Source organism: Oncorhynchus nerka, linkage group LG24, assembly GCF_034236695.1.
Source record: "Oncorhynchus nerka isolate Pitt River linkage group LG24, Oner_Uvic_2.0, whole genome shotgun sequence".
Lineage (NCBI taxonomy): Eukaryota > Metazoa > Chordata > Actinopteri > Salmoniformes > Salmonidae > Oncorhynchus > Oncorhynchus nerka.
Window position 1 is genome coordinate 66521932 of NC_088419.1, and position 19518 is coordinate 66541449.

The window sequence follows — 19518 nt, forward strand, 5'->3', positions numbered from 1 at the left end:
GATTACCATGCTCTGGTGAGTTTGCTTGTGTGTCCTCTTTCACTGTAGTACAAGTGCTGTCAGTGAACTCAGTCTCAGGCTGTTAGCTACTATTGATTTTCCTCAAATGAATGCATATAATACAGTGCGGGCTTGTAGATAAAGAGGAAGGGGAGGGACATTGTTATCAAGTGGATCTCAACATTAAGAAACAGCCAGTGTGCCAGTGCCAAGACCCTGTCACTTAGAAACCATTGGCAGTAACTAGAGACCACAGTAACATCCCCATTTACCTTCCCTCAAGACTCCCATCAGGGGATTTGAACAAAGGCCCCCCGACAACAGTCTTGGCTCCTTGGGCCCCCTCCTCCATACACCTAGTGACTGTTTATTATACCGTTGACAAATCAAAAACTATGATCAGCCCTCTGTATTCCCATCTTCAATACTATTTGACACATTATTTTAGCAGATGTCTCTTCCGTAACATGACATGAATAATAGAATATCAAATTTCATTGAATTGAATTGAGACAGTATACAGCTTATCCTTTCACACGCAGATGTCATTGTCTAAAAACAATTGTTTAAAAATGTTTCTTATCAAAACGTTGGATCTTAATTCAATGATGTTTACATTTATCTGTCATGCCCTGGCCATAGAGAGGCTTTTATTCTCTATTTTGGTCAGACCAGGGTGTGACTAGGGTGGGCATTCTATGTTCATTTTCTATGTTTTGGATTTCTTTGTTGTTTGGCCGGGTGTGGTTCTCAATCAGAGGCAGCTGTCTATCGTTGTCTCTGATTGAGAACCATACTTTGGTAGCCTTTTTCCACCTGGGTTTTGTGGGTAGTTGCTTTCTGTTTTTGTGTCTGCACCAGACAGAACTGTTTCGGTTGTGCTCTTTGTTGTTTTGCTATTCAGTGATCAGTTCAACTAATAAAAGATGAACACGTACCACGCTGCACCTTGGTCCTCACCTTCTTCCACCAACAGCCGTTACATTATCAGTGCTTTTCAGTTTTGATATGTTAATGCTAAATTATGATTCTGAGCTGCAAATATGAGGTTGCCCTCAATGAGCTGTCAGATTATGCTGTTGGTTGCCTAGTAGAGACATATTCAGGCAGAATAAGAGTTTAAGATTTGTCACATTTAGCGTTCAGAAATTCACTGGGGGCTTGTCAAAGTACAATAGCATTTTCACCCATCTTTGCCCCATAGTCTCAGCTCTCAGAAAAGTGAGAGAGGGGAAGAGGGGAGAGAATGAATGAAAGTATGGATTAGGGAAGAGAGAGGCAGACTGCATTCATGACGTGCTCATTAATGTACTGTAGGTTGTATGGACTGAGGCAAATCTCAAGGCTTGCTTGTTAAATCCAGCCATGAATGGCCATTCATCACATCAAAATAAATCCATGTTGCATTCAGAAAGCAGTCTAGTCTCCGATAGTACAGTTGAGTTGTAAAGGTGAAATTCCTCTCTCATTGTGTGTTGATTGTTGTCTAATCAACTATACCCATTACATACAAGAAAACGATCTATCGATGCTATTACCATATGGTCTTGCCTTCACTCAGCTGGTTGAAGGTTGTCCATGGGGTTTAAAGCCTTTTTGTGGCTTTCGAATCCACTCAGAGAACCACATACATTACAGTGTTTAGAGATCCTGTTCAATCCCTGCACCTCTTATCTGAGGCACCAACACATGAAGGCATATATGTGTCCCATGTGTATTACATAAACTACAATAGCTACAGTTGTAGATGTACCCACTTTAGATATATACCCATTACAATAGCTGAGATTATTGAGAATATTGCATTTTGGTTGGAATTGTGGGATTATGTTCATTCAATTTTATCAGACAGCAGTTGATGTCTATCTGATAAAGCAGCACAGCATACAGTATGTCCATAGATGTCTGTGTTGTGGCTTACTTGTATTTCCTTGATCTTTTATTCAAGTCAGCAACATCTTGGACCTAAATGTTTGCTCAGCATGTTTAACATTTAAAGCCTGTGTGTGGTAAATGGAAAGTCAACCAGTGTAATGGACCACAATTGGCGTGCCCTAGACTCCTGGATTGATAAAGGGGTTTTTAACAGCCACCAATGATATATTGCCTTCAAACACATGCCCTCACAGTGGCACCCATCTCTGGGAGTGTGCTCACATTGATCCACAGAGTTAGCCCAGAGTATGAAAACAAAATGTTACTTTGTCTCAGTTTTTTTCATTTGTTACCACCATTTTGGCTGTGCCGCTATAGTCAATGCTCTTCACCCTGTGGGTATTGATCTGTTGATAATTAAATGCATATTAAGTGACAATTATTGAGCCAAAGAGCTTTGATGATAATTATTATCACCATATGGAGTGGGCTTTGATCTCCCCTGCTAAGACTCTAGCACTACTGAAATGGTTTCTTTATGTGCTCTTTCTCAATGGATTCCTTCCTAATAGACCATAGTGTAATATTTGCCTATTTTCTTTGTCATTCCACATTTTAATATTGCCCATTGTTGGCATCCCCCCAAAATATCATTGTTCCTAATAGGAAAATGGTTTCAGTTTACATATCCTCATGAATTTCATGAAGTTGATAATTGTATGTATAATTGTATAATGTAAAATTAGAAACGGCAAGCTCTCCCATTGGTATCGCTGTTCTAACACATATCTAACACAGACATTCCTTTTTTACAAGAAAGTAGTGACTGAACTTTATGTGTATTTGAAATTGGGTGGCAATCAGATAAAACCTTGGTATTTTGTAAACCCTCAAGGTTCTATGGATGAATCAACCTGTCCTTTGACAAATTACGATATAGACTTGTAGCTGATGTTGTTTCAAAGATACTTTGATCGTCAACAAATCATTTACTTTTGTTTGGATTAGTGTGGGACAGTCCCATAGACTGGCACAAAGCTGTATTAGCGGTTTTATCCTTTCCATTGTGCTTGTGGGTGAAAATCCCTCACATATAGGAGGTTGAAATGCACCCTGTGTCTCACATGGGGGAAAACATGTTGGTTGTATTACTGACTGCTACAAACATTAAATCCTTTAATAAATTCCCCATCTCTTTGCTTCTAAGAAGGGAAAATATTCTCAGAGTTTAAACATGATGAACATATGACGCACAAGTAAATGTTTTCTTTTTATATATTATATATATATATATATATATATATATATATATATATATATGAAAGTGAAATCTGATACCTTCACAACACAATAGAGTAGCTTTGCTGCTTATACCTGTATAACAGGTGGGTCCAGTATACAGCAATGAGGAGGAAGTGATGTCAATCAACAGCAGAACAGGTTAGATTAGTACAGGTGAGCCAGGAAGCAACCTATGCTAATGTCTGTACATAAGAAAGCCTTTCTAGTGTTACAGCTTAGTCGGGAGGACGGCAGTTACATGGGAGCCTATTAGATAACCTATTTCCCTGTCCCTGGACTCACACAAACAGGGAATGAACAATGGGAGACACACATGGATATTCTAGCGACCCAGCCCTGCAAGGTAAATGATTATATTGCCACACTGTTTGTGTCACGATTCTGATCGATCCACTGAATGCAGCGCCTCGTCTGTGTACTGCTTTCCCTGAATAGGAGAAGTTTTCTGGAGCAACAGCCGCTCCTCTATTTCCTGGATCTGTTAGACCGCCAGCCGCATGCAATGCTCTATGTTTGTTACTGGTGGCTGGCTCTCTGAAGAGAGAGGAGATACTTTTTGTGATTAATAACATTCATATGAGGAAGGTAGGAGGTTTGAAAAAGACGAGCGCTAGCGTTATTCTGTCTCTCCTCTTGCTGGCACTCTCTGCTGGAGGAGAGAAGCAACCCACAAGCTGGCTGTAGGGTAAAAAAAACAGGTGCTTCTGCTGGCTGGCTGGCTGGCTGCAACAAGGGATATGGTTTGCTACTCCATTATACATTTTAACTGACAAAAATTTCACAACCAACACCCAGTCATTTGAGAAAATTCAATTATATAGTGGTTAAGCTAAATTTTATAGTCCATTATTTATTTACCTGGTATTTACTTGGAATTACATGGTGAATTGTCAATTACTCAATAATAACTTAATAATTACTCTGTTCTTTTGCTTCTTTAGGATTGATTAAAACAATCAATATTACACACTATTTGGTACCAGCGAGTTACTAAGTATGAGAAAGTACCCATTGGTACCACATATTAAATCCTGGATTTCACCATGCAAATGCAAATACCAGGCAAACAGGTGAAACAGGACCGTGAAATAAAGTATAAGCCATTTTAGAAACAGTAAGACCTGTCTGAATTTGGCTTCACCTCTCTCTTGCTGTTCTTATCTGTTACACTCTGTGTTCATACACTTGCTTTGTGTTGCTAGCTGAGCTTCTCTTTCTTTCACTACATATACTCTTATATTGGAGATGTCCTGAGTGGTTCAAGATGCTTGACTCATAGTTTTATTTACAGAAAACATTACATTCTGTATTCCTGTCAATGGGCCAACTTGTATATGAAGGACCCACTTGTCTATGAAGGACCCACTGTTTTCAAAGTGGGTCTTGAATATTTTCCATTCTTTTTCTACTGTGTTTTAATTATATGAATGCATAATAAAGCTTCCCTGGAATTGTGTGGAATTGTAGTCTATTTTAAGACTCTTTTTTTGATAGAGGCTCCTGTCTTGTTCTAATTTCGTCCTGTGGAGGTGCCTGTACAGTAAGCTGTTCTTCAGCCCAGCGTTGGCATTCCAACCAGGTAGCACATTCATTCAGCTGGCTTAATCTCCTAGGTGGACAGTCAGTGGTGAGGCTGAGGGGAGAAGAGTGGAGAGCACATTTCACTGGGTTTCTTTTTAGGACCCAGGTCACATTGTCTACACTTGTTAGATTGAAAAAAAACATTGTGCTGTCTTCTCCTCGCCCACTGGGGTCAAAGGTGGATACTTGATTAGTTTCTGAATGCAAATTTACTCTCCTCTATCATAACTAAACCACTTATAATAATTCACATGAAGGCACGGAGCTGGGAGCTAAATGTCAGTTTAGGTTGTACGTGTGGTGTGTTTGCTTGTGAGATGCAGGTCGCGTTTTAGGGTCACATTACAATGAGAGTATAACGTTATTGTACTCCCCTGGCAGAATGTTCCATTTTGTAGTCTGGTTGTTGGCTATGGTATTGTGTTTGCATAATATCAATGAGATCGTGCTCAATAATACATTTCAGACACTCTGCCACTCTGCATTAGAAAGAGCACTGGGTCAGAAGTTTAGTCTTACCTTTGGCATGCATTTTTCTCAACTTTCCAGAGAGATCATACATTATCTGGTGTTCACCTTTTCTTTTGAAATGTGATCAGATGTGTCTTTTCAGTAACAATGGAGCAGGGAGGCCAGCTACGCTACAGCCTGGTATCTTAGCTGGCTTGGGAAAGCTCTTTGTTATCTGCCCAGCAGAGAGAACGCTCTTTATTATCATCAGACATTGATAAGGACAGGCCTCATCGCGCGTCCGCTAGCTTACAAAGGCAAACTGATACCTCTGAGCTACGTGCCTCTTTGGTACCTGCATTTGGTCTTGTCATACACTACTGACAGAAAGTTTAAAATTTAATTTCCTGCAATTCTACACATTTTGCTATGGGATAGAGAGAACATTCTGCAATTTTCTAACACATTTTCTACTATTTTACAGCTAATTTCCAGGAATTCTGCACATTTTGCCATGACTTATAAAATGTTAATATGATATCTGAGTGAGAGTTACTAACAAAATCAATTGGGGCCCCCTGCAGGTCAGGGCCCCTCGGCACTTCGTACCAATCTAAAAATGTTGACATGGGATAATTGAGTGACTATCAGTGACTGACATAACAAGAGGAAAACTCTTGATGCACATCCAAATTTGTTTTCTACTATTCTAACACTCAACAGTAAGTTGAGACCCAGACTGAATATTTTTTTGGGGGTCCTCCTAGCGGCCAGGGGCCTTAGGTGACCGCGTACAGTGCATTCGGAAAGTATTCAGACCCCTTGACTTTTTCAAAATTTTGTTACGTTACAGCCTTATTCTAAAATTGATCAAAAAACTATTTTCAGCAATCTACATACAACAGCCCATAATGACGAAGTGAAATATTCAGACCCTTTGCTATTGACTCAAAACTGAGCTCAGGTGCATCTTGTTTCCGTTTCTACAACTTGTTTGGAGTCCACCCGCGGTAAATTAAATTGATTGGACATGATTTGGAAAGGCACACACCTGTCTACAGTGCATGTCAGACCAAACACTAAGCCATGAGGTCAAAGGAATTGCCCGTAGAGCTCTGAGACAGGATTGTGTCGAGGCACAGATCTAGGGAAGGGTACCAAAACATTTCTGCAACACTGAAGGTCCCCAAGAACACAGTGGCCTCCATCATTCTTAAATAGAAGAAGTTTAGAACCACCAAGACTCTTCCTAGAGCTGAGCAATCGGGGAAGAAGGGCCTTGGTTAGGGAGCTGACCAAGAACCCGATGGTCACTCTGACAGAGCTCCAGAGTTCCTCTGTTGAGATGGCAGAACCTTCCAGAAGGACAACCATCTCTGCAGCACTCCTCCAATCTGTCCTTTATGGTAGAGTGGCCAGACAGAACCCACTCCTCAGTAAAAGGCACATGTCAGCCCACTTTTCCAAAAGGCACCTAAAGACTCTCAGACCATGAGAAACAAGATTCTCCGGTCTCATGAAACCAAGATTGAACTCTTTTGCCTGAATGCCAAGTGTCACGTCTTTAGGAAACCTGGCACTATCCCTCTGGTGAAGCATGGCTGTGGCAGCAACATGCTGTGGGGATTATTTTCAATGGCAGGGACTGGGAGACTAGTAAGGATTGAGGGAAAGATGAACGGAGGAAAGTACAGAGTGGTTCTTGATGAAAACCTGCTCCAGAATGCTCAGGACCTCAGACTGGGGGCGAAGGTTCACCTTCCAACAGGACAACGACCCTAAGCACACAGCCAAGACAAAGTAGGAGTGGTTTCGGGACAAGTCTCTGAATGTCCTTGAGTGGCCCAGCCAGAGCCCGGACTTGAACCCGATCAAACATCTCTGGAGAGACTTGAAAATAGCTTTGCAGCGACACTCCCCATCCAACCTGACAGAGCTTAAGAGGATCTGCTGAGAAGAATGGGAGAACCTCCCCAAATATGGGTGTGCCAAGCTTGTTGTGTCATAGAGGCTGTAATCACTGCCAAAGGTGCTTTCACAAAGTGCTGAGTAAATGGTCTGAATAGTTATGTAATTGTCATATTTCAGTTTAGAATGTTTTATACATTTTCAAAATAAATGTAAAAAAAGTTGTTTTGCTCTGTCATTGTGGGCATTGTGTGTAGATTGATGAGGAAAAAATACAACATAATCCATTTTAGAATAAGGCTGTAACATAACAAAATGTGGAAAAAGTCAAGTGGTCTGAATACTTTCCGAATGCACTGTATGATGCTTATGCCCAGGGTCGGCCTTGCAAGCATTAATCCAGTCTTTGAAGGAGGAAAAACATCCAGAGGCTATCATTTATTTGTCAAGTTTTTGTAGTGGAGCCTGAACCAGGAATAGAAATGTTGCTTGGAAACGTAGAATGGCACGCAAATGGATATTTGAACAGCGTGTGTATGTTAGGCCCTGTCATTTCCTTCTCGGTCCATAAAATAAGTGCTAAACCTCTTTTAGTCCATGTCTTCTTTATCCCCCTTTGCGGCGAGTATTTAAATATGTCAATTTAAACAGATACAGCTGTACAGGATGTGTTTAATGTGTTTAATCTCACAAGTCCTTCCAACGGGCCTAGTTACTCAAATTTAGAGCATGTTCACATTGAAGCCTAATCTGACTCATCTGTACACACTAACCCCTGGGAAGGCATGCAAACTGTTTTCATGCTCCATGAGACTGGTCATTGGCTGATTATGGATGTGTGGATGTACTGTAGCTCCAAGATCAAAACGAAGACACATTCTGATGTCATGTGTTCACTCAAACGTGAGGGCAAAGACTGATCTGGCCCTTCTCAATTTGTCAGCTAAAGAAAGGTCAACAGAAGAGTATTTTATTGAGAAGTCAGTACATTTTCCCTTGCTTTCTCTCTACTCCACAGAGCGAATGGATTTAAGGGTAGCAATTTTCTCTCTCTAACAAAGAGGTGTTCATCTGCTTTAGGGCTGGATTTAATCTGTATCGCAGAAGTATCGTGGAGGATCGGCATTAAAATGTAAAGATCATTTCTGATTGAGGTGTGTTACAAAAAAATAACTAGCCTGCTAATATTGTGGCACTCACTAATCTAGGGGTTTTAGGCCTAGTTAACTGGTATGTAATCTGAATGAATGTGTGCATTTACAGTATGTGAGAAATCAGAGTTTGAGAACCGTGTTGGATGTAAATGTGCCCAGGGAGACAGCAACTTATCAAGTTTAGGGTCATCTCCGTCTTGACCTCTTGGTAGACCAGTCCAAGCGGATTATTAGGTGTTCAGATGGTGACGAAAATAAACATACAAAAAATAAAAATACCAAAGGCATGCCCGGACTAAAGACTTAAAAACAAACGAAAGGCCTATTGGCCACCAAACAAACTCAGCAGCCTCATGGCTTGCCAGTTGTGACATTGACTGGCGATCATGCTAATTGGCAGCACCTGATGTGCTTATCAACCAGGCTCAACACCTAGACAAGGCTGCTGCTGCCCCCTAGGGGAATGAAGTGTGGAAGTGTATTCTGGATAGTGTGTTTGTCTATGTCCTAACACTAACCTTGTCCCCATATCTTAACAGCCAACATATGCATTCACGTTTACCATGAATGCAGTTGGATCTTCTGCGATACTTCTGCGATATAGATTGAATTCAGCCCTTAGTTTATTTAATTTACAAATACTCACTGGCCTGGCATGTCCCAGTTAACCCAGTGTCTATAAACATGACAGTGGCTCTCAGTCAAACCATTGGAACAGTCACATGCATCACCGATGCACCGCTTAAATGTCACGGCAGACTACCAAGTCTTTTCAAACACAACAGCCACTGATCTAAGACCTTACTTCTCAGCGCAGTCAAGATATAGAACACAGGATTGACCGCTGACGTAGACAGATGTCTGCTTCTTTATTCATGCATTTTCTCTGTGTAATTTCTGTCAGTTGTTAATGTGCTGTAGCTACCACTCCCTGGTTTGTCCTGGGTTTCCTGCAGTACAGTTCATGAACTCCTCAGGCAGATTTATTGGTGTGTCGATAGAGTCAGCGCTGCCTGCTATGACATGGCCGATCGCCGCTGAACACGTGGAGGGAGACAGCCAGCCCCCATCCAGAGCTGCGGTCAGGGAGTCAGGGATTTTGGCTTAACTGGCACTCAGTCACTCACACATCAGGATTGCTGCTAGAGGAGGAACAGGCTTAATGTTTGTCCATGGAAATGCATTTTATGTACAGTACAAAAGCATACAGGCTCCTGTCATCATGTTTATACTGTACCATTCATTCATAACTAACTGTTGTAGCAGAGTAACTATAGAAATAATAACATTCCCACAAAAAGTGTGTACGTTTACATTTTCTTGTTGAAACACACTGTGTGCTTTATAAGAGGTGTCCTCATCCTCCATAAGGAATGCAGATTGTTGTGCCAGAATACACTTAGGTAGAGATGAGGGATTTGTCCTGTTCTTTTTTACTGATTACTGAATTTGACATGGTAATGTAGATATTGCTTTACTTGTTCTCCCTATTAACAAACCATGATGAATTACCTATAAGTCCCTTTGTAGTAACTGTCACGTTCTGACCTTAGTTCCTTTATGAATTTGTGTTAGTTTGGTCAGGGCGTGAGTTGGAGTGGGTAGTCTATGTTCTTTTTTCTATGTTGTATTTCTGTGTGTGGCCTGGTATGGTTCTCAATCAGAGGCAGCTGTCGATCGTTGTCTCTGATTGAGAATCATACTTAGGTAGCCTGTTTTCCCCATTTTGGTTGTGGGTGATTATTTTATGTGTCTGTGTTTTCCACACGGAACTGTTTCGTTTTCATTTGGTGTACTTTTCAGTTTTAATTAAAAATATGACGAACACTTACAACGCTGCGTATTGGTCCGATCATTCCTACTCCTCCTCAGAAGAGGAGGACAAAAAATCGTGACATAATCACCCACCACAACCGGACCAGGCAGCGTGGTAACCAGGAGCAGAGGGTTCTTGACTCCTGGACATGGGAGATTTTGGACGAAAAGGGACCCTGGGCACAGGCTGGGGAATATCGCCGCCCCTGGGAAGAGCTGGAGGCAGCCAAAGCAGAGCGGCGGCATTATGAGGAGTTAGCACGGCAGCTCAACAGGGACGAGAGGCAGCCCCAACAATTTATTGGGAGGGGGCACACAGGGAGTGTGGCTAAGTCAGGTAGGAGACCTGAGCCAACTCCCCCGTGCTTACCGTGGAGAGAGGTGGACCGGGCAGGCACCGTGTTTAGCCGTGCAGGCATAGCCCGGTGCACTACATCGCAGGTCCTCGTATCGGCCGGGCTAGAGTGGGCATCGAGCCAGGAGCTATGAAGCCGGCTCAGCACATCTGGTCTCCAGTGCGTCTCCTCGGGCCGGGTTATATGGCACCAGCCCTACGCACGGTGTCCCCGGTTCGCCAGCACAGCCCAGTGTGGTCTGTTCCACCCCGCCGCACTTGCAGGGCTATGGGGAGTATCCAGCCAGGACAGGTTGTGCAGGCTCAGTGCTCGAGACCTCCAGTGCACCTCCACGGTCCGGTCCATCCGGTGCCTCCTCCACGCACCAGGCTGTCTCTCCGTCTCCTCCCTCCAGGTGCTCCCTCCTGTCCAGCGCTTCCAGAGTCTCCCTCCTGTCCAGCGTTGCCAGAGCCGCCCGTCTGTCCTGAGCTGCCAGAGCCACCCGTCTGTCCTGAGCTGCCAGAGCCGCCCGTCTGTCAGGAGCTGCCAGTGCCGTCCGTCTGTCAGGAGCTGCCAGAGCCGTCCGTCTGTCAGGAGCTGCCAGAGCCGTCCGTCTGTCAGGAGCTGCCAGAGCCGCCCGTCAGTCAGGAGCTGCCAGAGCCGTCCGTCTGTCAGGAGCTGCCAGAGCCACTCATCAGTCAGGAGCTGCCAGAGCCGCCCGTCAGTCAGGAGCTACCAGAGCCGCCCGTCAGTCAGGAGCTGCCAGGGCCGCCCTTCACTCCGGCGCTGCCGGAGTTGCCCTTCACTACGGCGCTGTCCGAGGTCGGCGGCGAGGGTCGCTGCTCCAAAGGCTCCACTTAAGTGGGCCAAGACTATGGTGGAGTGGGGTCCACATCCCGCGTCAGAGCCGCCACCGCACCTTTGGGGGGGTACTGTCACGTTCTGACCTTAGTTCCTTTATGTCTTTGTGTTAGTTTGGTCGAGGCGTGAGTTGGGGTGGGTAGTCTATGTTATTTTTTTCTATGTTGTATTTCTGTGTGTGGCCTGGTATGGTTCTCAATCAGAGGCAGCTGTCAATCGTTGTCTCTGATTGAGAATCATACTTAGGTAGCCTGTTTTCCCCATTTTGGTTGTGGGTGATTATTTTCTGTGTCTGTGTTTTCCACACGGAACTGTTTCGTTTTCATTTTGTGTGGTGTTCAGTTTTAATTAAAAATACTTGGTCCGATCCTTCCTACTTTTCCTCAGAAGAGGAGGACGAAAATCGTGACAGTAACTCAGGGCATGTCAGTTCATCAAGTTCAGTTACCTCGGTTCTCCTCTGTCACTTACTGTGTATGTGATACAGGGTTGGTTGGTTAATTACAAATAATTAATAACTGCAAACATAAGTTGAGACAAAACACAATTTTTTCATGTTATGAAACTTTTATTAGCTGACGAGACTCAAATGAGAGCTTCACTGAAACAAGATACAGCTCCCAAAGAAAGAACAAGAACATGGCCTATCTGATTTAGTCAGCTACATTGATTAAAAGGCCCAACAGTGAACAGCATTGATTATCACTTGAGCACAGATATTTTCCTAATGACAGCGTTCCCTTAACACTTGGCGCACAACGACTTTGAGATTTTAATGATGCAAACAAGTCCCATGCTCGGGCTCATTAATTAAGCAGACACTACAAGATGTTGACTAATTGATTACCTCCTATGATCAAATTACAATAGTTGAAAGCAACAGTTCTAAATATGTAGAAACCCCGACCCCATCCCCTCCTCTTCTGCGACAGTGTTTATTAACCCCATTCTCCCTCATTCTGTGGAGAAAGCCTAGTAAGGCCCCATACAAAACAATGATGCATTTCAGCAAAATGACAAAGGGTTATGTGCCTTATCTTTTATCGTTTGAGGTAAAAACATGCCAATATGGATGTTTATCAGCCCATGCCTACATACAGAGCAGGACACAATCCACTGGTTTTAACCCAGCCATACACATGGTTCAGTAGGGCCCAGGTGGCTCTGCTGCTCCTTCTCAGGTCTCTTAAGTACTGGGTGATCTAATGGGACTGGAAGCACCACTAAGGCTTAGGCATGGGCCCATGAGTCTCAAGCATCTTGCACTTTAACTCCCAAATTTTGGGCAGGCGATCTCTTTTAGGCCTATTTAGATCAAGTTAGAGATTTTGTCGTGATCTGCAGGACCCTCATTGTCTAAAGAAGCGACCATCCCTTGCCTAGTGAATTTAATGGGGAAGGAATTAACACGAGTTGGAACATGTCTGACATGGAGTGTACAGTATGTGTACAGTATGTGTTGGATCTTTATGTGTGCTTTGTCACTGATCACCCCCTGTGTAGAGCAGAGCTCCAGTCAGAGCCTGGTTCTGAAGAGGTTTTCTGTCTCTCTCTATTTAATTACCTCCCCTGTCTGCTGTTACCACCACCTCCATAATTACATATGAATTTGGAATCCGGGCCTAGTGTTATGAACCGCGGATACTGGCTGTGACATTCCAAACTCGTATTATTAAGAGATCTAACATGGCTACAGGTGATTATAGTTATTAATTATCATCTGTTGGCAAATAGGTCAAGAGAAAACATTTATTCTCATGTATTTCCTTTCAAACATTTAACAGATTTTTTTCCACAATGAGCCATAGTAATAAAAAATGGCCAATGTTTGGGTAGGTTAGTGCCTTTGCCCTCTGTGAGTAGTTCTGTATCAACAAGGGATGAAACAACAAAAAAGCAATGCGTTATTGACACTTCACCTGTTATTCAGAGAGAGAAAGTTAAAGTATGTTTGTGTGCATTTCTGAGTAATGCAACACAGTGCATTCAAGTGTGTGCTCCTCCACTGGCCAACTGATACTAAGAGCTGATATGAATCATTTAGTGCTGATGGATGTTCTTCTTCATTTGAAGCAGGAAAGATTCTGCTTGACTGAACAATACCTTCACACCAAACCCTGAGACGTCTCATGAAGACTGAATAGAAAAATACCATGTGTAGAGTGTAGATGAATACTTTAGAGTCAGGGTGTGCTAACAGGAAACATTGCAGTGATTTAAATGCAGAGGCGAAAGCCGTACAGTCAGGGGTGGACTGACCGTCTGGCATTTTGGGCAAATGCCAGATGGGCTGGTACATTTTTAGCATAGTGGGCCTGTCTAACTTGGGTTTTTTTGTGCAAAATTATCATTATCTGGCTAATAGTGAGGGCCTCAAGAAAAAAATGGGCCAGTGTGGGGGCCTCGAGGGGGAAAAAACGGCATCAGTAGATGAAGGAGACTATTTGAGAAATATTTCTCATTTACTTTTAAATCAGCCTATTTAATGGGAACCTGGGTAATTTCACTCAATTTCCTCTCAGCGTCTTCCCAATGTCCTACTGTAACACATTTTCCCCCATCACACTTGAAGAACATGGGGACATTTTGTTTTAAAAATTAATTATGGTTTAAATATTTTTTTCCACATTAAATGCATTATGAAATAATGACTTTTAAATTATTTTAGAGTTTCCACCAGCCAACACCTGCCTTTTCCCTGACACTGGGTTGAATGCTGTAACAACACAGAATAAAACAATTAATAAGAGCCCCATTATGTTTTTTATTTATTTTAACCTTATTTTACCAGGTAAGTTGACTGACAACACATTCTCATTTACAACCACGACCTGGGGAATAGTTACAGGGGAGAGCAAGGGGATGAATAAGCCATTTGGAAGCTGGGGATGATTAGGTGGCCATGATGGTATGAGAGCCAGATTGGGAATTTAGCCAGGACACCGGGGTTAACATCCCTACTCTTACAATAAGTGCCATTGGCTCTTTAGTGACCACAGACAGTCAGAACACCCGTTTAACGTCCCATTCGAAAGGCACCCTACACAGGGTAATGTCCCCAATCACTTCCCTGTGGCATTGGGTTCTTTTTTTAGAACAGAGGAAAGAGTGCCTCCTACTGGCCCTCCAACACCACTTCCAGCAGCATCTGGTGTCCCAGCCAGGGACCAACCAGGACAAACCCTGCTAAGATTCAGAGGAAAGCCCGTAGTGGGATGCAGGGTGGTATGATGGTAGTGAACGCCCATTACTGCTTGTCACTTATTAACCATATTGTATTCACATGACTTTAATAAAATATTTCAGTTGTGTATATTACTGCATTTTTGTACTATTTAAAAAAAACTTCTAACCCTAACCTTTAAAGTCATCATATCATCTCTTCTCAGGCAGTAGCAGCAAGCCAGATAACCATCTAACATTATCTCTGTGAACGAATATATCATATTTAGCTAGGCTAGTAGTAGCTAGCTGGCTGACTAAATAATTTTACTAGTTCTTCAAGGTAGATTGGGCATACGAGCAATCTTGCGACGAGCAATCCCGTATCCGGGAGCGTAATCATAGCCTCAAGCTCATTACCATTAACACAACTATTCATGAAAATTGCAAATAAAATAAAATAAATATATTGGCTCACAAGCTTAGCCTTTTGTTAACAACACTGTCATTTCAGATTTTCAAAATATGCTTTTCAACCATAGCTACACAAGCATTTGTGTAAGAGTATTGATAGCTAGCATAGCATTAAGCCTAGCATTCAGCAGGCAACATTTTCACAAAAACAAGAAAAGCATTCAAATAAAATAATTTACTTTTGAAGAACTTCGGATGTTTTCAATGAGGAGACTCTCATTGAGTCTAGATAGCAAATGTTCAGTTTTTCCAAAAAGATTATTTGTGTAGGAGACATCGCTCCGTTTTGTTCATCACTTTTGGCTAAGAAAAAAACAACGAAAATTCAGTCATTACAACGCCAAACTTTTTTCCAAATTAACTCCATAATATCGACAGAAACATGGCAAACGTTGTTTAGAATCAATCCTCAAGGTGTTTTTCACATATCTATTCGATGATAAATCATTCGTGGCAGTTTGGTTTCTCCTCTGAACCAAATGGAAAAATGCATGCAGCTGGAGATTACGCAATAATTGCAATGGAGGACACCAAGCGGACACCTGGTAAATGTAGTCTCTTATGGTCAATCTTCCAATGATATGCCTACAAATATGTCACAATGCTGCAGACACCTTGGGGAAACGACAGAAAGTGTAGGCTCATTCCTGGCGCATTCACAGCCATATAAGGAGACATTGGAACACAGCGCATTCAAAATCTGGCGCTCTTCCTGTATGAAATTTCATCTTGGTTTCGCCTGTAGCATTAGTTCTGTGGCACTCACAGACAATATCTTTGCAGTTTTGGAAACATCAGAGTGTTTTCTTTCCAAAGCTGTCAATTATATGCATAGTCGAGCATCTTTTGGTGACAAAATATCTTGTTTAAAACAGGAACGTTTTTCATCCAAAAATGAAATACTGCCCCCAGAGTTTCAAGAGGTTAATAAGATTGCATATTACCAACTACTTCAACTGTCAATCGGGTAGAGCTACTTCACCTGTCTCTATCACTGTCATCATTGTGTTGTGTGTTGTGCCATTCCTCTCTCATGTGGTCTCAGGTGTTCTGTGTGTGTATGTATCTGCCTCTCTCCGTGGCCGGAAAAAACAGGCGCAATGGATTATGGCCATTGTGATTAATTACCAAGTTTCTGCGCTGAACTAGGCTGAATATTTGTCTGATGAAAACTATAACTTAAAATCAGACCAGCGTCCCACATATTTCTTGACAATTTATCATTAATTATTTGATTTCTCTCTAGAGAAACGGCATGTTGAACTCACAAATAAATGAAATGGAATTCAAGTGTAATGTAGTCTGTGTGTAGCTGGTGTAGTGGAGTCAGGTGCCGGACAGCAGATATGAGTAAATACATTTATTTTACTCAAAATAGACAAATACAAATACAAAATAAGCGAGCGCACATAAACTGAACGTATTACATAAAAACAATCACTCACAAACAAACATGGGGGAACAGAGGGTTAAATAATGAACAAGTAATTGGGGGATTGAAACCAGGTGTGTAAGACAAAGACAAAACAAATGGAAAATGAAAAGTGGATCGGCGATGGCTAGAAGGCCGGTGACAAGGAGAGGGGCCGACTTCGGTGGAAGTCGTGACAGCAAGTAATTGAACAGACGTCGATTAGTTGTTTAATAACCCCCCCCCCCAAAAAAAAAACAACACAATTTCTGTTCATCGCTAAGCACTATTAATTAACAATCTCAGCTCAATATCATTACATTGCTAAACAGCACAGAATGCTTATTCTGTGACCATCTATACCGGCCACATTGATATTCGATCTTCTGGTCGGAATGTTGCAGCTACACCACTGTACCTTTTAAGCCTGTGATACAAATGTTCATGCTCGGATTTCAGTGGCTTTAAAAACAAAATCACAGTCATGATCATTTTGACTCTGATGCAGTTTGTTTCACAAGCGTATCATCATGTGCTGGCAGGGGTGTGTTATGAAATGAATCTCTTTGGCATGCCGATGGCCTCCATTATAGCAGGTCGCTATTGCTTTGTCACAAGCTATGGAGCATTATTCTGCTTCTGGGCCAGCTGCATTATCTGCATCACATTGCATGTGCAATATGTTAATGGTTTTAAGCATTCTCCATGGAAGCTTCAGTAATGTATGCTTTTGGAACTTTTTAGTGATGTGTCTGCTGGATGCACTATAACATTATGAATCATTTGTGATACAAGTGTTCCTTTGAAGAATGGTTGTAACCAGCACTACTCTCACTACAGCATTTAACCCGCTGTATAGACATCATAGCCACAAATAAGGAGACTACAACAAATTTCCTATTTAGCATTGCCATAAGAGAGTACCCCAAAGAAACCCAAAGAGAGTTGTACTCATACGTTCATGGGTTGGTTGTCATCCATGCATTTATAGGCTAATGTTGTACTCTCCGGTGAGGTTTAGAACCTTTAGATATAATCTGTAGGTTTCTGTCTGTCAGGAGCATCTCAGTCCATCTCTCTATCTCTCAATCTTTTACTGAGCACTGACTCAAGTGACAAGCACCTCTCCCAGACCTCTCCCAGACGAGACAAGCCTTAAGTCTATAGGTCTATGTGAAATGGAAATGATTGGCATCCTAGCACCGAGCAATATGTACCTTTTTTTAAAGCTGGAACCCTTTTAAAAATATGGGACAGGGGGTCTTATCTTCCCCAAACACCTGTACACGCCTTACTTTGGCATTCAAGGGTTTACGCCGCATGAGAAGGTGACAATGCTATTTGTTGTGCCTTTATAGCTGTCACAGACTTCACATACAAACAGGTTTTGGCATTGTGCCTTGTTCTTTTTTCCCCCAGTTTGCCTCTCTTTTGGCCAAGATGACTTTTTATCGACTCTGATGTTATTTTCAAATCGTTTTTAGTTGTTTAGGAGTTTCTGGTGAGTAAATTCCAGTCAAATACAAGTGATGAGATGCATCATACAGTGGTAAATCATAGTGTGATTGCTTCAGTAGTGACTCACACCATGGTCAGGATGTTACAGTATAGTATGTATGAGGTTTACATTATATTGTCCAAAACATTGTTCAAAATCCATTCCTCCATCATCTCTATTGCATTTGATTTTTTAATGTTTCCAAGCACATTTGTCTGTTTCCTTTGATTTGTCAGTCTGATTAAATTATAATTCAATGAACTTCTGCAAGTTCAAATAGATTTTTTGGTTTTTCCTCAATTCTAATCTTGTAAATTACGTTAATAAAATGTGACACCACAGCTTCATCTCAAACAATTTTTACATGTGATTTCTTGAACTCTAAACCTATGTTCAAGTGTTCATAATCTAAAGAAATGAATTCCCCGAGAAACAATTAGCCAGGCTATGTGGTCTGGTTTTTAATTTTCCACCAGAACAAACCGCTCTGACATTGACTGAAGTATCTCCCTGCCCCAGAGGACCAAGACATCATCACTATTTAGGAGCCCTGCCAAAACCCCTTATGATCAGACAAGAAAGATCCAATGCATGTTTAGGAACCATTACATGGTTATTATGAATACTTATTGTTTACCATTAACAAATTGTCCTAGGTGATCTTTTATGAGCTTTCCTTCACTCAGTTGCAGAAGAACTTTCCTGCAGTGCAATACATTTTACACTTGTAGTGTATTTGAGGTTTAAAAAGGCATTTGACATTTGAAGTTTCCACTTAGAAATGTCAGACATAATTTTCCCTTATGAAAAATGTATCAAACCCTACTAAAATGTTCATTAATTATAATCCACATAATAATTCAAATTTCCTGTTGCTGTATGATTATTTTCCTGCTGTAGCAAACTGGCTAAAATTAAGATCCTGTAGCCTAGATGCCCTCACTTTGTGTGTGGTTGTCTTTCCTTTCCGTGCACAATAGGAATCGTAGGAACTCCGAAATGCAAATATGGCCAAAATCATAGGGAAACGTGATTTTTGTGCAACAGTGCACACAGTTGACAGTCACTTGGCTGTGTTCACAGACTGCAGTATTAGCACTTCCATGTCTGTCTTTCTCTCTCTTGCTGTTGGGGTATGTCTCTGTGTGTGTGTGTGCCCCAAACCCAGTTCGGACACAGCCAGGAACATGGCATAGAGTCTGACCGAGCTGAGCGGAAAGCAAACAAGTCTGCCATCTCTGCCTGGCACCTCTGCTACCCTGGCAACAGTTCCCCACAGGAGTCAACCTGTGGAAAGAGTACAGCTCAGCTCAACTCAGCCCTCTGCCTCTTAGGCTCCCCATCCCTCATATGTGATCTGTCTCTGCAGCCCCATTCCTTATCAAGCAGCCGTAATCTGTTTTTGTGCCTTTTCAAAGCGGCCGGGTCAAGCGTGAGGGCTAATCTACATTTAATTCACTTTATCACCAGCGAATTTTCAGTGGTGGAAAGAAGAGACAGGTCTTCACCAATGTTGTCTTCTATATCTCCCTCCCTCCCTCCGTTCTCTCTATCTCTCTCCCCCTGTCATCTCAATGATAGGTACCATGTCAAATCCTGGTTCTCCAGGATTCAAAGAAAACACATAGCTAGCCAGGTGATTCTCATGTGCAAGCTATTACACTTTAAGGGGTTGCCTTGGGTTTTTTAGTA

General features: G+C 42.1%; 1 protein-coding gene across 1 annotated transcript in view; it reads left to right on the top strand.

Moving 5' to 3' along the window:
* Nucleotides 1-3336: 3336 nt before the first annotated feature.
* The window catches only part of LOC115108450 (inactive N-acetylated-alpha-linked acidic dipeptidase-like protein 2), a 284052-nt gene continuing 267870 nt past the window's right edge, over nt 3337-19518 (top strand). The window contains exon 1 of the mRNA XM_029632794.2: nt 3337-3520. Coding sequence (XP_029488654.1) covers nt 3478-3520 — 43 coding nt within the window. The 5' untranslated portion in view covers nt 3337-3477. The remainder of the gene's footprint in view (nt 3521-19518) is intronic.